General features: G+C 43.8%; 1 protein-coding gene across 1 annotated transcript in view; it reads right to left on the bottom strand.

The window, feature by feature from the left end:
- The window catches only part of OSTF1 (osteoclast stimulating factor 1), a 52,556-nt gene that overhangs the window by 8,752 nt on the left and 25,743 nt on the right, over positions 1 to 18,061 (bottom strand). Inside the window, exons 2-6 of the mRNA XM_084771753.1 lie at positions 15,356 to 15,402; positions 6,889 to 6,939; positions 4,177 to 4,240; positions 2,812 to 2,865; positions 181 to 288 (exon numbers count right to left, since the gene is read on the bottom strand). Of these exons, the coding sequence (XP_084627879.1) occupies positions 181 to 288; positions 2,812 to 2,865; positions 4,177 to 4,240; positions 6,889 to 6,939; positions 15,356 to 15,402 (324 nt within the window). The remainder of the gene's footprint in view (positions 1 to 180; positions 289 to 2,811; positions 2,866 to 4,176; positions 4,241 to 6,888; positions 6,940 to 15,355; positions 15,403 to 18,061) is intronic.

Here is an 18,061-nt window from a genome sequence, read left to right as displayed (position 1 = left end):
TCTGCCCAGCAGGGCCCAGCATCCACATCCCACCCTCACTGCTCTCTGTAGTTTCCAGAAATACAGCCTTTGGCTGATGTCCTGAAGGACACTGCTTTTATCACTTAAAAAGAGTAGGCTCCCTTCTGGTGAAGGAGGTTTTCAGCAACACAGAAATGTGTGATTAGCAAGCTGCAGTACCTTTGTGGCCCCCGTGGCAGGCCCAGTACAGGGCTGTGCTTCCAGCTTTGTCCAGGCCGTTCACACCCACCCGGTTGTCCAAGCACTCCCTCAGCCAGCTCAAGTTGCCTGAAAGAATTTTACACTTAGAAAAAAAACGCAAAGAAAAGCCTTTTACTCTTTGTTTTGCTTTCAAATCAGTTTCATCCTTTGTAAGCTCCTTGTGATGGGTCAATCAGCAAATCTTAAAACAAGACCTGCCTGTTAATGTGCTTTTTATGGTACATTTGCACTCCGGGTTATTGACGAACAGTAGTAGCATCCATCTTTAATGGGAAGAGTTGCCAAAATAGGTCTAAAGGTATTTTATCCTGAAAGGTGCGGCCTAACACAAAACCTAACCACAAACAGAAACTCTCTCTATTCATATTTAAAGACATTTTCAAGTTTTGGAAGGAAAAAATGTAGTACTTTAAGCTACTCAAAGCTACTGCTCTATGCTAAAGTATAATTATTAATTTAAAATCTTCAGGTTAAAATCATAAGTACCTCATTTACAAAGAAGGTTTTTTGTTTGTCTATTTAGTGTTTTTGCTTTGGGTGGTTATTTGGTTGGCTGGTTTGGTTTTTCTTTTTTCTTTTTTTTTCTTTTTGGTTTGGTTTTTCAAGACAGGGTTTCTCTATGTAGCTTTAGCTATCCTGAAACTCACTCTGTAGACCAGGCTGGCCTCAAACTCAGAACTCAGAGATCTGCCTACCTCTGCCTCTGCTTCCCAGGTACCAGCCACCACATGGCTCAAAGAAGTTTTTTCTATGTCATTTTAGTTAGTCTAAGCCCTTCCTTTTCCTTTGCACATGCAGCTACGGAACAGAATGAAATAGCTCGCCAAGGCTGCAGCACCAGCACTTCCCATTGTTCAAAGAAGGGTTTCATCATAAAATCATCATGGGTGTTTGGGGTTAGAGACATTCTATGTTAAGGGGCTTGCCTTCGGCTCTGTAAGAAGTTTAGCAACAGCCCGGGCCTCTACCGGAAGAATGCCAGTACCATGCCTACACTTATGACAGTCAAAATGTCCCCACATTTTACCACATGTGGTGAGTAAGTGTCACCCACAGGAAGAAAGTCAAGACAACTCCCATCCTTGTTGGGTCAGAGCCTCCCCCAGCATCAACACTCTCCTAAGTGCTATGTCCCAGGACACTGCCACCCTCCTGCTCTCCGGGACTCAGGACATTAGATTTTCATGATCTGTTAGGCCTATCTGCCTCTATCTGACTGAGTTTTCAGATCATGACCTTTCTTAAGTGCTCAAAAAAGTGTTTGTTACCTGGTATTTTAAAATTAAAAATCGCCGGGCATTGTGGCACATGCCTTCAATCCCAGTACTTAGGAGGAAGAGACAGGTGGATTACTGTGAGGTCAAGGCCAGCCTGGTCTACAGAGAGAGTCCAGGATGGCCAAGGCTACACAGAGAAACCCTGTCTCAGAAAACCAAAAAAAAAAATTTAATTAATTAATTAAAATTAAAATTAAAAATCACTCTTACTCTTCTAGGGTGAGAAAAGCCAGCACAAAGACTGCTTCTAGAGAAGGCAGTGATTTAAGAACATTCTGAGACAACAGAAATGTTCTAGATCTTTATCTGGATGTTGGTGTTCTGGGCATATATGTACTTGTCAAAACTTACCAAACCATGCAAAATTAAAACCTAGGCATTTTGCTAGAATACCAAGTTGTCAGGCAAGATGTGCCTAACAGTGCAATCGTGGCAAGTCTGCTACGGGGACAACCAATTTCTTTGATTCTTTTGAGACCTGTTAAAAAGGAGGAATTTCATGCCTGGTACTTATAAACTGTGTCAGTGCCCCTGAGTGGAGATTTCACAGGCCATAGCAGGTAACCTACAACTTTTGTTTTGTTTAAATGGTTATGTTGCCTAACTGCCTTCTAAATATGTACGCTCATGCACATAGATTAGTGCTGCTCTCAACCCTGGTCAGAGAAGCTTCCTGTTTGGCAGCGGACAGCAGTTAATGCAGAGGCTCAGCCAGTCAAAGTGCTGAGAAAAAGTGAGTGTTGAGTGCTCAGCCCTAGAAGGATATCTGTATCACCTCCTCTCCTCCATGGCTCAGGAAGCACTGCGGAATAAGGAAAAAGAATGAGAGAGACAGAGAGTGGAGGAGAGTAGTGCAGAGCCCTGTCTTCCTGACATGACACGGCCGCTGCCCCTGTCCACTCACAGCAGCTGTGACTCTATGCACGAGAGCAAACCACTCAGAACTCCTATTGGAATGGGAGAAGGTTCATGACTTAAGAAGCTACTTAAAGCTGACAGCTGATGGAGACAGGAAAGTGATTTCTCCTGGGGGTGGGACCACTGCTAGGTTGCCCATGCCCCAGTGGATGGCCCCATAGCCATGTGTACAATAACTGGGCTCGGGGGTTGCATATTTTTTAAAAAAATTAAAAAGAACATGCAGTTGGGATGGGGGGCACGGTATAGGGAAGGAAGAGTTGAAGGTGAAGGAATGATCAAATTATTTGTATGCGTGAATGAGGTCCTCAAAGAATAAGAGAAACGTACAGAAAGCCTACGCATGTTAATATGCCATGTCCTCTACCAAAAAGAAACAGAGAATCAAACCTACCTCTTTTTGCAGCCTCATGCAGTGGATTGTCAATGGATTCTGCTTGCTCAGCCACTAGATTGAAAACAAAGAAACAAGCTCACTATTGAGGTCACTCAATGATTAACGGGAGTTGGTCATGCCCCATGGGCACCCAGCTTCATGGCCTGGGCCTCAGACACAACAGCTTAATTACTTAGAAGTAACAGAAAATAACTGATAGCACTTCCTTGAAAGGGGGCTGGAGTCTATGTTAAATGAAACCGAGCCAGGCAGTAAGGCAGGAACACAGCAATTAACTGCAAGCATAAACAGCAGCAGCAAGGACAGCCATTAACAGAGAAGGAACCAAGAGTGAACAGATCCCTGAACCAAACACCAAGTTTACTCAAGTATTTAATAAAGAAACAGCTGTAAATGGCATGAGCATCTGTGAAACCCCTTTGCTTTGAGGATACCTGATGCTAATTTGGATTCCGTTCTAGGGGGTGGGCCAAGCACCGCTCAGCAGCACTGTCTGTACTCACATAGCTGCCGCCTACCTTCTCTCCACTGTGGCCCTAAAATGAGTAGGAGTGCCCAGAGGAAGCCTGCTGCTCCAGGGTCACCTCAGGCCCACACCTCCTGCCCTAAGAGGACTGGCACAGATACTCCTTCTGTCCACTTCCTCCCCTCAGTATCTACGGCCAAGGCTGGAAATGCATCACGGTGCGAAGATATGTGGGACTTCAAAGGAACAGAAACACATGAAGGCCAGGGCCGGCAGGGCTCCTGAGCTAGGACTGGCCACAGCCTCCATGCCTCTAAAGGGCATTCTCTGACATTTGGGAACCAGTGCCTGATGCTGGCGCTGTCAGTCCTATAGTCACCTAAACTCAGTACACTCAGTATTCCGATGTGGAATCAAATCTCAGAGGCATTACTCTGGGTGTCTTTACTACTGCACCTGCTACTAAGTGGAAGAAAAAGACTAAAATTCAGGACCGTTGATTATTAAACCTGTGCCTTGTTAACTTTACTCTGCTAGTTTCTACTTATGTGCTTTTGCCTATTTTGCCCATATTAGTAATTTTACAAAGGGGTCACATCTTAATAAGGACAAGCAGCTCCAACATACACTTAGTGAGTATAACTAGCCCATGTGTGAGTTAACAAAGTAATAATTCTTCACCACAAACCAGAGGAACAATTTGTGATCTGGAGTTCAAGGACATTTAAAAAAAAAAAAAGATTAAGAGCAGAATGTGTAGATCCAGTGTTTCCATAGTAACTGTGGTTTTTTTCCTTGTTACATGAATTGTCATAAGCGATGAGTTAGGCCTGGGCACAGCTGGTGTGCATAACCATCTTATGAACAGGAGGCTCACAGTGCAGCTGGCCACTTACCATAGTTGCTCGGGATCAGTCCTGTTCTGCCTTTGCACGTCCCTTTCCACCAGCTGGTATCACTCTGCCAAGAGAAGAAGGGAGTCAGCATGGAATTGTATCGGAAACCATTTGGGGCCCGAACTGCACCTCCCCGTTGATCAGCATCCTCAAACCCTTGCCATCTGCATCCATTTCTCTTATCCAGAACATAAGCACACGAGCATCTCCCACTCACATCACACACACACCACAGAACTTCAGTGAGACAGAGCAGAGCAGGCGAGGGAAGGGGGAAAACATGAGGGTAGATTATAGCTGCAGAATTTAAATGGCCAGGCTTTAGCATCTCTTCTTTGATATACTTTTATGTTTTTCTGGAATTCTTTTCCTTGTTTTATCTTCACTTTTGGGTAACTATTTATTATAGAAAAGGTCACATCTCTACAGAAGCAGAAAGAGCAATGTGATAAGTAAGCTGTCTGCTAACGGTGTGATTCACTCACTGCTTGTGACCACTCCAACCCCCCACCCTCTTTCCCTCTGGGTTACTGGGGTTACTGGTAGGTGGTGTAATTTTTACTCTGAAAAACCAGAATGTGCATCTGAAAGATAAACACATTTTCAAAGTCAACTGTGACACACCATTATCACAGTTTCAGACTTTCCCCCCAATGACATCATCAAATATCTAAGGCAAAAGCCAAAATCCCTAATGGCTCACGCTTTGGGATTTCTAATAAGGTCCATGTAGTACAAGTAATTTCCCTCTTACATGTCCTTTAATCTACAGGTTCCTTCTCCAGTCTTTTCTTTGTTGCTTTTGTTTTTTGCTTTTAGCTCTTGATATGTAATACACACACACACACACACACACACACACACACACACACACACATATATATATATATATTTGAAGAAATGATTTATTTCTTCTGTAGAAATTGAAACAGTCTGGATTTTGCCTGCTGAACACCTCTGCTATCATTAAACACATCCCCGTTTTGTGCTTTACTCCCGAGTTGCTGCTGAGTTCTGAAAACATAAGCAGATTCAGGCGCATGTTTTAGGGAAGGCTACTGCACGGCTGGTACTGATTTTCCCATCAACAGAGAGCACACAAGGCAAGGCTGCCTCTGTAGGGATGGCAGCTGCTGTCAACAGCCACAGGGGTTGCAGAACGGGAATGTTTTCCATTTAAATAAGTAGCCTATCTCTTCAAAGAGTAACTTCCCCTTACCAACTCTGAGGTCACTGGCAGTAAAGTTCAGGAAGAAAGGACAGACTCACTACTGACTCCTTCCCTTAGCAGTGGTCAGAACACTCACCACAGTTGTGGAGCATTCCCTCACAGTATCAGTGAGGTCTGTTTCGAGGTAACAGTAGGAAACCATAAACTTAAAACAGTGCTTCAATCCTTGAGCACTGTTGCCCTGATTGACGCTCAAACTGCCCCATTTCCGGGCAGTGTATAACGGTTTCCTCATCGTGCTGGTATGGCCCTTCTATTGCTGTCACAAGACAGCCAGGTTACCTTGCACATTTAATGCCCTATAGCTGGTACTAGCCATTTCTCAAACGGGCCTTGTTACTTCCAAGACAGCAATAGATAATTACGGGGTTGTCCCTTTCCTAGGGCCCCTTCAAAGATAAAATGTGATGTTCTTCCAATTCAAACAAAGGTCTCCTATGTTTCTACTCCATTTTACTGACTGACATCTGCGCCCCCTCCTCCCATGCTGAGAGCCCACAGTGGACATCAGCGACCTAATGACTCATGTGCCCTCAAAAGCCAGGCACACCATAGCCTCAGAGCAGATGTCTGTCAAGGGGGGTACTCCGTTCATTCATTCATTTATTTTTTTTGTTGGCAGTTCTATTTTGTCTGGTATAGTCACTAGGGATGTTTAATCAAACTGCCAAGTCTTCCTGAGAAGAATTCCTTTCTGTGTAGCTAGGATACCTGCCAGAGTACGATTAAAGTCATCTGATTCATTCTTAATTTTTAGGGACTGCTTTTTATTGTTTAATTTTATAGCCACATAAAAGTTTATATGATTGCAAAGTCAAATCTTCAAAACAAATCATAACTTTAAAAATCTATTTTCCGGGCTGGAGAGATGGCTCAGCAGTTGGGAGCACTGACTGTTCTTCCAGAGGACCTGGGTTCAATTCCCAGCACCCACATGGCAGCTCACAACTGTCTGTAACTCCAAAATCTGACACCCGTAGGCATACAATGCACATAAATTAAAATAAATAAAATTTTAAAAATCTACTTTTTCTTTCTTGATATAGGGAAAACTGATTTTTAAGTGATATTTTGCAAGTCTTTCTTTACTTTCAATGTAAGAAAATAAAGGCATATTTATAGGACCCCACCCTTCCTTAGACAAGTAAGGTATAATACAGGTAGGCATTTTTATCTTGCTTTATTCCACTTGAAATACATCAGAATAGAATTTAAGAGATATCCTTGTTTCTTTGTATGGCTGCCGAGTTCCATCTGTGGCCATAACAAACCTAATTCAACTATTCTCTATTGATGAATAAAACAACTACTTTCTATGATATGTCAAAAAGCGTGTCAAAAAGTGAGATTTTGCATATATATTTCTATGTAAATACACATTTAAAATAATCCATAATATTATGACTACATAAAACAGCCTAGCACTATGTTAATATACCTTTAATATGCACCTAGTAGTACAGAATACTAGCGGGCCTTACCATGTCAGTGATGTAGATAATATCTCCTTCTTCAAAGTATAATTCATCTGGCTAAAAAGAAAAACACACAAAAAAAGTTGACACTGTGAAATGTTTCCTATCTTATAACATAGCTACTACTTTCATTTTGTAATTTTGATTCCTAAAGTGTTCTTATAGACGATATTACTTCTATATTAACATTAACAAATAAACCACACAACAAAATATTACAGCAAGTTAATACTTGAATTCTAAAGCTGGATTTGTCCTGTGATAAATGCTATCAAAGAATTGTATATAGAACAAATAAGCGTTCCTAACACCTTTTATCCTCTTCCATCACAAAGGATTTTCACAGCTACATAGAGCACTGGCAAAACTTTTCCTTCTTAGAAACTATGGTAGATTGTGTGTGTGTGTGTGTGTGTGTGTGTGTGTGTGTGTGTGTGTGTGTGTGTGTGTGCGCGCGCGCGATATATACACACATATATATCGATAAATGTCTAAAATCAAAACCATGAAAGTATTGTTACTTATATTTGCCTATTTTCAGAAAACTATTATGTGGTCTTCATGTTCACAGCAAGTGACTGTTTCTTGTACATGAGTTTTTTTCGGTTTTTGGTTTTGGGGGTTTCCTGGTTTTTCAAAACAGAGTTTCTCTGGGTAGCCCTGACTGTCCTAGACTCCCTTTGTACACCAAGCTGGTTTTAAACTCACAGATATCCTCCTGCCTCTGCCTCCCCGAGTGCTAGGTTACAGCCGTGCGCCACCACCGCCTGGCTGGTCATGAGTATTAATAAGGAACTCAGCCGTTACAGCCTAAAGAGCTAAAGTACAGAAGCAATAACTGTGGCCACCAAGAAATGCTAGCAACTCTAAGGGCTCACTGCATAGCTAGTGCCTCCCTCTCTAAGGAAGCCAACAGCTTGCACATCTTGTTAGTAGATGTGTAACTAGATACCATGATGAGTTTGTACAGGAAGTGCAAAGAGAATCTCAGCTATGGACAGAGATGCTTACATCACTAGGCTAAAAAATACCCAGCACAGACACGGGATGAGATGCTGATTGTGCATCAATTGTGCACAGAAATTTGCTGTTATATCCAAGTACACTTTAATCATACTAGTAGGAAAATATCTTTAAAAAAAAAAAAAGGCTTGTTGGGCTGGAGAGATGGTTCAGTGGTTAAAAGCACTGACTGCTCTTCCAGAGGTCCTGAGTTCAATTTCTAGCAACCACATGGTGGCTCACAACCATCTATAATGTGATCTGATGCATACAAAATAAATAAGTCTTTTTTTTAAAAAGACCTTGAAGAAAAGAAAAAATAATAGTATCAAAGGGTTACACAGAGAAACCGAGTCTCAAAAAAAAAAAAAAAAAAGACTTGTTATTTCTGCCTATTCCACACACATAGTAAAAATTATACAAGCCGGACAGTGGTGGTGCGCAACCTTTAATACCAGCACTTGGGAGGCAGAGGCACGCAGATCTTTGTGAGTTCGAGGCCACCCTGGTCTACAAAATGAGTCTAAGACAGCCAAAGCTACACAGAGAAACCCTGAAAAACCAAAAACAAGCAAACAAACAAAACAAAAATTATACCAGTAAAACAAATTATTTCCTCCAATCATTTCTCCAAGTGTTTGCCTCTTCTCTGGAGCAGACTGGGATGAGCATATATGACTCTACCCTAGTGATGGATTTCATTCAAGATGATCTACACTATTACAGCTGCTGTTTTCCCTTGACTATAAACAAAGACCGTTATCAACTGCATCAGGCTTGAAGCAACCAGAGTATGAAGTCAGGTGAAAGATGCGCTCAGACATAAAAATTAGTGAATGGTGACTTATGATGTCCCCCAAAATGGCTGACTTCCTTTAAAGGCAACTTCCTAAAGCATTTATTACCTTTACACTTTGATTTACAGAGACTAGATTCACAGCAGAAGCTACACAAAATGAGTTAAGCCCACTGGACCTGAGGAAGCACACTGTAACTTCATTTGAAATAATGTGCAGGAGGACAGATATAAAAGACTTCTGAGGTTTTTCTCTAGCCATTGTTTTGAAGATGGATGACCAATATTACTTCCAATATGCCACAGTCATAACACGTGATTAAAGAAACAATTTCTGTTAAAGCTAGCTGCAAACGAGATCTTCTCAGAGACACTTAAGAGTCCCACATTTGTCACCACAGCACGGCAGCTGAACACAGTAGCCATCTCGGAGCATTACTTTGGCATTTTATCACCACTTGACTGCATCTCCCCTAAGAAGGTACCGAGACACGGAAAGGAAGAAGGAACATAGTAAGGGGGGGTGGGGGAGCTGTCCTCGTCTGAACAGGAATGGCCCTCAAAGACTCGTGTGCTGGAATGCTTGGCCCCTAAGGAGTGACACAATTAGGAAGTACGGCCTTGTTAGAGGATGCATAGCCTTGTTGAAGAAAGTGTGTCACTGTGGGGCTATACTCAAGCTATGCCAGTGTGGCACACAGTCTCCTTCTGCTGCCTGCAGATCAGGATGCAGAACTCTCAGCTCCTTCTCCAGCACCACATCTGCCTGCACGCTTCCATGCTTCTTTCCACAATGATAATAGACTGAACCCCTGAAACTGTAAGGCAGCCCCAATTAAATGTTTTCTTTTACAAGAGTTGTCATGAGCCAGGCATGGTGGCGCATGCCTTTAATCCCAGCACTCGGGAGGCAGAGGCAGGCAGATCGCTGTGAGTTCAAGGCCAGCCTGGTGTACAACGTTGAGTCCAGGACGGCCAAGGCTACACAGAGAAACCCTGTTTTGAAAAACAAAAAGAGTTGCCATGGTCATGGTGTCTCTTCATAGCAATAAAACCCTAAGACAAGGGCAGCTGTGAACTGCAGCTGCGTCTACTGTGACTGCACTTCTACAAGGGACAGATGTCCCTGATGCACATTAGAGATGTCCTGGGCCGTTTCCTGTCCCTGTCCACTCACGGTTCCTGGAGAGCCCTCTTCAGTCAGTGCTTTCAGAGAAGCCAAGGAGCCACCTTTCCCTGTCGCTTTAGACTCCTTCAAAAGTCAGGTCTGCCTAAATTCCCATCATTAGCAAAAATCACTCACCCGACACAAACAAAAACCCAGAAAAAATATCATTGCCAAATAAATAGCCTCCAATACGCAAGGAGCATGTGTGTAACATAAGCACACACATCGGATCTCTGGTTACTTCTCCGTATGAGCTGAGAAATGAGCTGGGAAGGGGAAGTGGCCACTCCCTGGGCACAGTGCTGTACTCGGGGTGATGAGGTTGTGGAACCTGGTAAAGGAAGTGGCTGTTCACCATGGTAACTGTAATAGTCCCACACAACTGTCTGCTTTAAAATGGCTAATTTTATGTTGTGTGAGCTTTACTCCAGTTTCAAAAACAATTATAGTCAAAACGCTCAGCACCTTTTGGGTAGTTCTTGTATTTAGTGGCAATGTCACTAAGCTGAGTCATCTGAAGACTTCACACTGCTCAACTGGCTTTAAACGAACAGTATGCTGTTCTACAGGGGCGACTGCAGTAGTGCCCCGCTACTCTCACCCCCAAATGCAGCAACCCTCCCCGCAGTCAGGTTTGCTGTTCAAATGAAGCCACAAGAAACCAATCAGTCAGAGAAAAAGGTCTAGCAATTTCATTGGTTTTTATAGTTTATTCTCCTTTAATAACCCTCAAGTACAGTGCTGCCTACGCAGTTTCTTCCAAAAGGACAAAATAAAGGGAAGGGCTTTCCTAACCTGGCTATGGGGTGGTTTATGAAATTCTTGACACTGCTGGGGACAGTACAGTCAATAACATAACTGTGGCTTAAAACTCAGACGTTCCCTAAGAGAATCACAATTTCCATTAAGAATCCACAACAGATCACCAGACAGAAACTGTTCAATGGGGATCTACTTTTACATTCCCAGCATTGCAGTCATGGAAGAGAAGTGGGAATGCAGTGGCCCAATGACACCACGAGCACGCCATCACATCCAGCTTGCTCTCTGATTTTTAGCCACAATCTCTCATCCTCTCCTTGAAGAACCACAAGGTATTAGAAAAAAGTGGTGAGCTAGGCATGGTGACTCAGGAGAGCTGCTCTAAGCTCAAGGACAGCCTGAGTGCAGAGACAAGCACTGTCTCTAGCAAAGCAAAAGCCACAGGAAACAAGCCGTGACTGGTGCTACCGTAGTGAGTACAAATGGACATTCTCATTCTTGTTCTATGTATGCTGGGTAACAGACTTCCAAGGCAGTTATTTTATTGGTTAATGCAAATATACGGTTTTTGAAAAGCTTAGAAAAATCATGATATACTTCTAAATTTTTTTAGACTTAGTAACCTAAAGATAACAAAAATTAATCAAAATGAAAAATAAATTTTCCTTGAAATGTTTTCATTTAATATCTTATAGCATTTATTCATGTGCTGGGCACTTTGCAAATACTAGTGTAATTTTTTTACAATACTAAGAAGTAAGGCCATTCTTTACTGTCCTATTAAAGACAGTATGAGATTGTCACATACATGTGATATTCAAGACTATGGAGTGACAAATCCAAACCGCAGCTGATGTTTTCTCTCACAGAAACATCACACATTGCTATTACTGGTCGACATAGTGTCATGACCTAGTTCAACGTTGATGGTTTTAGAAAATATTCCTCATTCTGCTTCCTCAATAATGCAGGGCAGCAATATCAAAAACAGTCCCTTTCCCATGCAAAGTACACTTGGCCTCACTTAGTCCTTGGAAAAATCTACTAGGCAGTTGGGGCTTGGGTATCTCTACTTAGCAAGTGGATACAGACAGGCAGAAGATCACAGTGACCAGCATGGCTGGGATCCTGTCTCAGCTTTTGGATCCCCATTCTAGCCCTCACCCACATGTCATCTAGAGCAGCCTAGCAAGCCTCGTAGGATGAAGCAGGTCCAACTGGTTTTCCTTCAGAAAGCACCACTCCTCAGGCCCACTGTTCCTCCCCACCAACATGCTTTTACACTGGTCCATCCAAGTCCAGGCAGGTCTCTGTGTGACACTGCATCCAAATGGGAGCTGGGAGAGAGTTAGACTCAAGGAGAGCTGCGTGAAAACAGAGATACCTTTCCTTGAAGCAAGATAATCAGAGCCACAAATGTTTTGCTTTACCTAGCTAATGCATTACCAAAACTAGGGCTGGCCGTCACTCTCCTCACTGTCTTACTGTCTCCTGGGGTTATAACAGTTGCTAATATCAGGACCATGGCCTCTCAGCTGCTGTATATGCAAGCAAACAGCCCATAGCTTCCAGCTCAGCCTTTACTATTTCCAGGCCACAATGCCTTAAAGAGGTGGCTGGTGTGCTATAACCTATAATGTGTTCTGCACGCGGCATACTGTGCATGTGATGCACTGTATACTTGGTATGTCAAACATACAGTGCCAAAGGACATGGAGTACTGTGACCTCAACTGTGCTGAGCAGTGTGCTCAGAATGCAGAGCTTGTGGCGTGCTACGCACTCAGCTGAATGCTCAGTGTATTCTGTAGTGTGCTGTGAACTCAGTGTGCTGAGTATTATGTGTGCTATGACCTCAATGTGCTGTGTTCTCAGAGTGCTGTGCCCTGGGCAGGCTGACTGTATGCTGAGGGAATGGTGTGCTGTGCGTTCTATATATTCAATGTGTAGTCTGCTGAGCATGCACTGTGCTGTGTGCCACACAGTATGCTGAAAAGCCTGTGGGCTGTGCAGTGGTGTTCTTATGTCATGGTATATGGTGTGTGTGTGTCTGGTGCACGGCATGCTAAGTGCTCAGTGTATTATGTGCCCCCACAAATATGATGACTGCCTGTCACAGGGAAACAAACTACGCTCCAACACTGTCCAAGAGCCAGGTTCATTCACGCACAAAAGTAAGCGACTGTCTGGGAGAATGGTCAATATTTCACAACAGTTGTAACCATGTGAGCTGGTGGTCTCCTGTCTCTAGGCTGATGGAAGGGAGAACATAGAGGAGTGTGACATCATAAGGTGTGAATGGCTATCATCGATCCTCAGAGCAGCGTATCAAAAACTAAAGGCACAGTTTAAAAATAGAATATTTTTAATTACCTAATGAACTAGATATGTATCTTATCCTGTAATATTCAGTAATGACTAAGGCTTTAGAAAACAGCATGGAGAAACTATCTCTAGAGAAGAAATGGAGGTAAATTAGTAATCAGTATGTCAACCAAAAGAAAATATTTACTAATGTCTATCAATTTAGCTCCAGCACTCCTTGGCAACAGTGACTATTCCAGCTGCTGTTGCTTTTACATTATTATAGTTCTTGCTAAAACCAATAGAAACAACAGAGACAATGGCTCAGTAATCTCCAGGTCATAAAGCAGCGAAGGAGGCAGAACAAATTAGAAAGCCCTGAACCTGGGTTCTGCTCCCCAGAGATCACCTGTCTGTACAGCATTGTGCCTGAGCAGGTCACAGTAAAAGAGGCACACACTTCTAGTGATGCACAGAGCAGTACACATGGAAGGGCAGGCAGTTCACATGAGCATAGAGGCGGCTACACCCTGGGTGCATAACAGGTACAGAGATAGGCTCTACTGAGAATCTTCTCAGTGATACAAGAAGGACGAGAGGCAGCGGCCAGAAGCACTGGAAACAAGAGCTAGACCAAAGAAGACCACATAGCGAAATACAGATGTGAAGCAGGTGGTGGGCCGAAACCACAAACTGGAAACATTAACCTAGTGGGGAATACAGAATAGAGAAGTCATTGAATCATACTGAGAGTGAGGAAAGGCCAAAAGTCAGGAGGAGCCACACAGGGAGAGGAGGTTGGTGAGAAAGGACACCGATGACTCAGCTCAGGATCCCTGGGAATAGAGAGGAAGTGTCCAGAATCACTTCAGTCTTACCCTCAGGGACAGAGGTCACATTCTTGAGCAGGCTTGTGTAGCCTCAAGCTTGTTTGGTCTGGCCTGGAAAACTGATGCCCTAGTTATCCTCCCGGGGTTATCCTCATCCCATCAGAAACTGTCTCAGTAAGCAGAGTTATAGATGACTCTGGGCTCAGGCAGTAGCTGTCATGGCCCTCTGTGTTTCCTCCCGATTCTTAGGCTGCTGTCCTAACTCCCAGGTCCTCAGAACGTGACTGTCCTCAAAGACGGGGTCTTTGTTGAGATGACTAAGATACAATGAGGGCTTCAAGGCAGACCCCAGTCCAACACAACTGGTGTGCATGAAGAGACTGGAACACAGACACACCCAAGGAGAGGCCACATGAGGACAGGGGGAGAACGTGACTTCCTAGAAGCCACTGCAATGGGCTCAGAAGGGACCAGCCCTGAAGACAACTTGGTCTGGGACTCTGGCTTCCAGGGTTATGAGGAATTGTATGTCTATGGCTAAAGTTTCAGATCCGTGATGCCACAGCATCAGTACCTTCCACAAACACTCCACCCATAGCCCACCATCACCTCCTATTGTTAGAGTAACTGGCCCCTGTGCCCCAGAAGCTGTTTCTGAGGTCTGAGGAGAGCTCATCTGAGGATGCAAGACTTGGGCTGCCTATTAATCCCTACCACTGGCTGATGATCACCAAGTGATGGATCTTAAATAGCAATCTCCTGTTAGGCTTGCAGGAAGGCTGTAGTGTAGAGCAGCAAGCAGTATCCCCACGTTCACTCCCATGAGGAGCTGGGCCTCCAGGTTTAGGAGATGGCAGATGGTGATCTCCCGGCAGGCCTCGGCCTGGTGACACTGACAGTACTCAGAGTGGGAGAGACGTACAAACAATGTGACTGCAAGGATGGGCGCTATGGAGAAACCGAAGGAGGGTGTTTCGGCTTCCTTCCTGTTGCTGTCATAAAACACTCTGACCAAATGCAGCTTAGAGGGGGAAAGGGCTGGTGTGGCTTCTTTCTATCACTGAGGGAAATCAGGACAGGAACTCAAGCAGGAGCCTTGAGTAATCATGGAGGAATGGTGGTGCTTGCTGACTCACACCTGGCTGTTGCTGCACAATTCTCATGGCCTCATCCAGAATGTAGCACAAAAAAGGGGCCCAATAAACTATGAGTGGGTGGGTGGATCCCAGAAACCACAGCAATGGGAAAACACTTACAGAAGAGACACGAACAAAATGCTCCATGGGGCTGGCAAAAGCCTGAAGAAGAGGGTCAAGGCAAAGGAAAGGGAAGTTGGTGTGTGGTGCACAGGAAGGCTGGGAGATTGAGTCTCTGAAGTTTATAGGTATTCCTGTATGTAGACCACTGGCTGACTAGAATGCAGATGTCACCACATACAATGTGAGGAAGTCTATGACATTCAAACTCAGGCCATGCAAATCAACCTCAGAGCAGTGGGGACAGACTCAGCACTCATCCTGTGAATTACTTACAGCCACGGCAGAAGGCGCAGACTATTTAGGTCAGAACAGCTGTCTTGTGTCAATCTTACAGTTTAAGTCAGAATACTTACAGTCCTGGGTTCAAATGTGTATAGCGCTCTGAAGACTTTAACTTGCCCTAAAAGAAGAAGGAAAAAAAAATATGATCAATTCTTTTATTTCTAACTTTATTCTCGGTTGTTATTGGTTTGTCCCTGTCAGGATTCCCAAATTAAAGTCTGTTTGGGAATGTTACTTTAGAGGAAGCACCTTTTCTCCCACTGGATGCATCTTTAGCTAAATGAATGGAACACGTCTCTGGGGATGGCTTTCTTTGACAGGAATTAGACTCACACTGCACTTCTGCCCTAAGTGTAGACAGTCCTTCTAATAGTAACATCAAATGTAAAAATATAAAGGTAAGGGGCTGAGGGGGCTAGAGAGATGGCTCATTAGTTAAGACCGCTTGTCTCTCTTCCAGAAGACCCAATACAGATCCCCTGCAGGCAGATCACAGCTGAGATCACAGCTGCCTGTAACTCCAGTTCCAGGGGGATCAAATGCCCTCTTCTGGTCTCTGTAGGAACCTGCATACATACAGCACACATACACACACCTCAACAAATAAGTGAATAATAAAATTAATCTTTACAGGTAATTATCCAGGCAAGGCGTGGTGATATAAACCTGTATCTCAGCACTCAGGAGGCAGAGGCAGGAGGATCTCTGAGTTTAAGGTCACAGTGGTCAACATAGCAAGTTCCAGGCCACTCAAGACTACATAGAGAGACTCTGTCTCGAAAGATGATTGATAGATAGATAGATAGATAGATAATGTTGAACATCTTAACACAAATTATGAAAGACAATCTAAATGTTCTTAAAGTTCTTAAATCAACCAATTTGGACCTTATCTTTCCAAAAGGACAAAAAAAGAAAAAAATGGAGGAAAAGAAAAGAACCATGTAAGAGCAATGTCACCCCCATCCCACATGTCCCGAGCACTCTGGATCACTTGCACTGGCCTGGTACAACTGAAGGAAAGGGCCCCAACTTGTTCAATTTTGCAGCAGCTATAGTGCATATAGTATAACCGTAAGTTCACAAAATTAATACAAATTAAGCTGTATAGGGCCTACAGGGAGCAAAGAGGTGTGCTTGCTTTACAACACAAATGGGTTAAGAAAGATCAAAGTAGAAGGACCATCTACTTAGAGGCTGATAACAGTTCCGTTCATGCTCCGGAAGATCCTTTAGGGACGACATCCAAACCAAGTCTGATTGAAAACTGGCCTCCAAGGAAGAAAAGAAAGCTTGCTGCAGAATTTATATTTTTATCTTTTACTTTCTTTGTTGCTATTTGATCATATTTTATAATACAACAACATGATGTAATTCACAGTTTGTAACTACATGAATGCTTACTGGGAGAGTTTTTTTTAACCTTTGATACATATTTTTAATTTTTCATCAACAGACCTCCAAGTGCACAGCACAGAGCTCTGCACATAAGAGGCTCTGAGTAACCCCTGCTGCAGAATGAAGACCGGTGAAAAAGGAAATCTCAGAAGCCTGTGCTCCAAACAGCCTGCATCCAGCAACGGGAAAACACCACTATCCAGTGGAATTCCACACAGGTGCAGAAAAGCTGTTTGTGTTACTCACACACAGACAAAGGACACATAAAATGTGGCTCGTGGGACTAAGGGACTGAGTCTTAATATTATTTACCGCCCCCCCCCACCCCAACCTATTTGTATTGATTTTTTGGGAATTTCACATAATGCATCCTATCACACTCATTTCCCAATCCTCCCACCTTGTTTCTGTTCCCTCTACCCTTGTGCCCTCTTTCTACCCCCGCCCCCAAAAAAGTCCGATCTGTGTTACTTACATACTATATAATCACTAGAGCATGGTCAAACTCCCTGTGGCCAGGCCCTTAAGAAAACTGAGTCCTTCCCCACCCCCACCAGAAGCCATCAATCGTAAAGAGTACACTTCAGCATCCTTATCACTTTTTAGGTGTTATCGTCGATGATGTTTTGTCTGAGCTGCTACTTTTTTCAGGGGGTACGAGTAGGGGTTGTCACAGAACCCTTCTATGTTCCTTGCTCAACTATGAGACTGCAGTCATCCACACCACTGCAAAAGAAGCTTCCTTACCCCTTACAGATAGTGCTAGCACAGATCACGGACTTCCACGTGGGTTCTGACTACAGCACGGACCACAGATATTCACATGGTCTCTGTTAGCATGTGCCTCAACTCACCATGGTCTCCAATGGCAATACAGACTGTGGACATCAACACAGGCCATGGACACCATCAAAGCTCTTGGAGGCAACACAGGCCACAGACATCAACATGGCTTCTGAGGCAGCACAGACCACAAACACAAATATGATGTCGAGTGGCAGCCTGGTCCATGGACACCAAGATGGCTACAGGTGGCAGCAAAGAGCTCGGACATCGATGGTCAGGTTAACTTAAATGAGCCAGCTGAGAGCCTACCCTGCTAAGGCCTAAGCTTTGAAATATTAAAAGGTCTCGGTGCCTTCATTTTTGGATGGCGGGTCACCAGGGTCATATACAACATCTAGGCATTCCTGTAAACAGCTGGCTGTGGTAGCCTGTTTTGGTAATCTCAGAACAGTAACAGAGAAAAAGAGGCAGGCAGATTCTTGAAGCTAATTGGCCAGCTAGCCTAGCCAAATCTGGAAGCTCCAAGTTCAGTGAGAGACTCTGTCTCAAAACACGAAGTGGAGAGCAACTGAGGAGAACTCTCAGTGTTGACC

This window comes from Acomys minous (assembly GCF_964271855.1).
Source record: "Acomys minous genome assembly, chromosome: 2".
Lineage (NCBI taxonomy): Eukaryota > Metazoa > Chordata > Mammalia > Rodentia > Muridae > Acomys > Acomys minous.
This window is presented reverse-complemented; position numbering and strand designations above follow the sequence as displayed.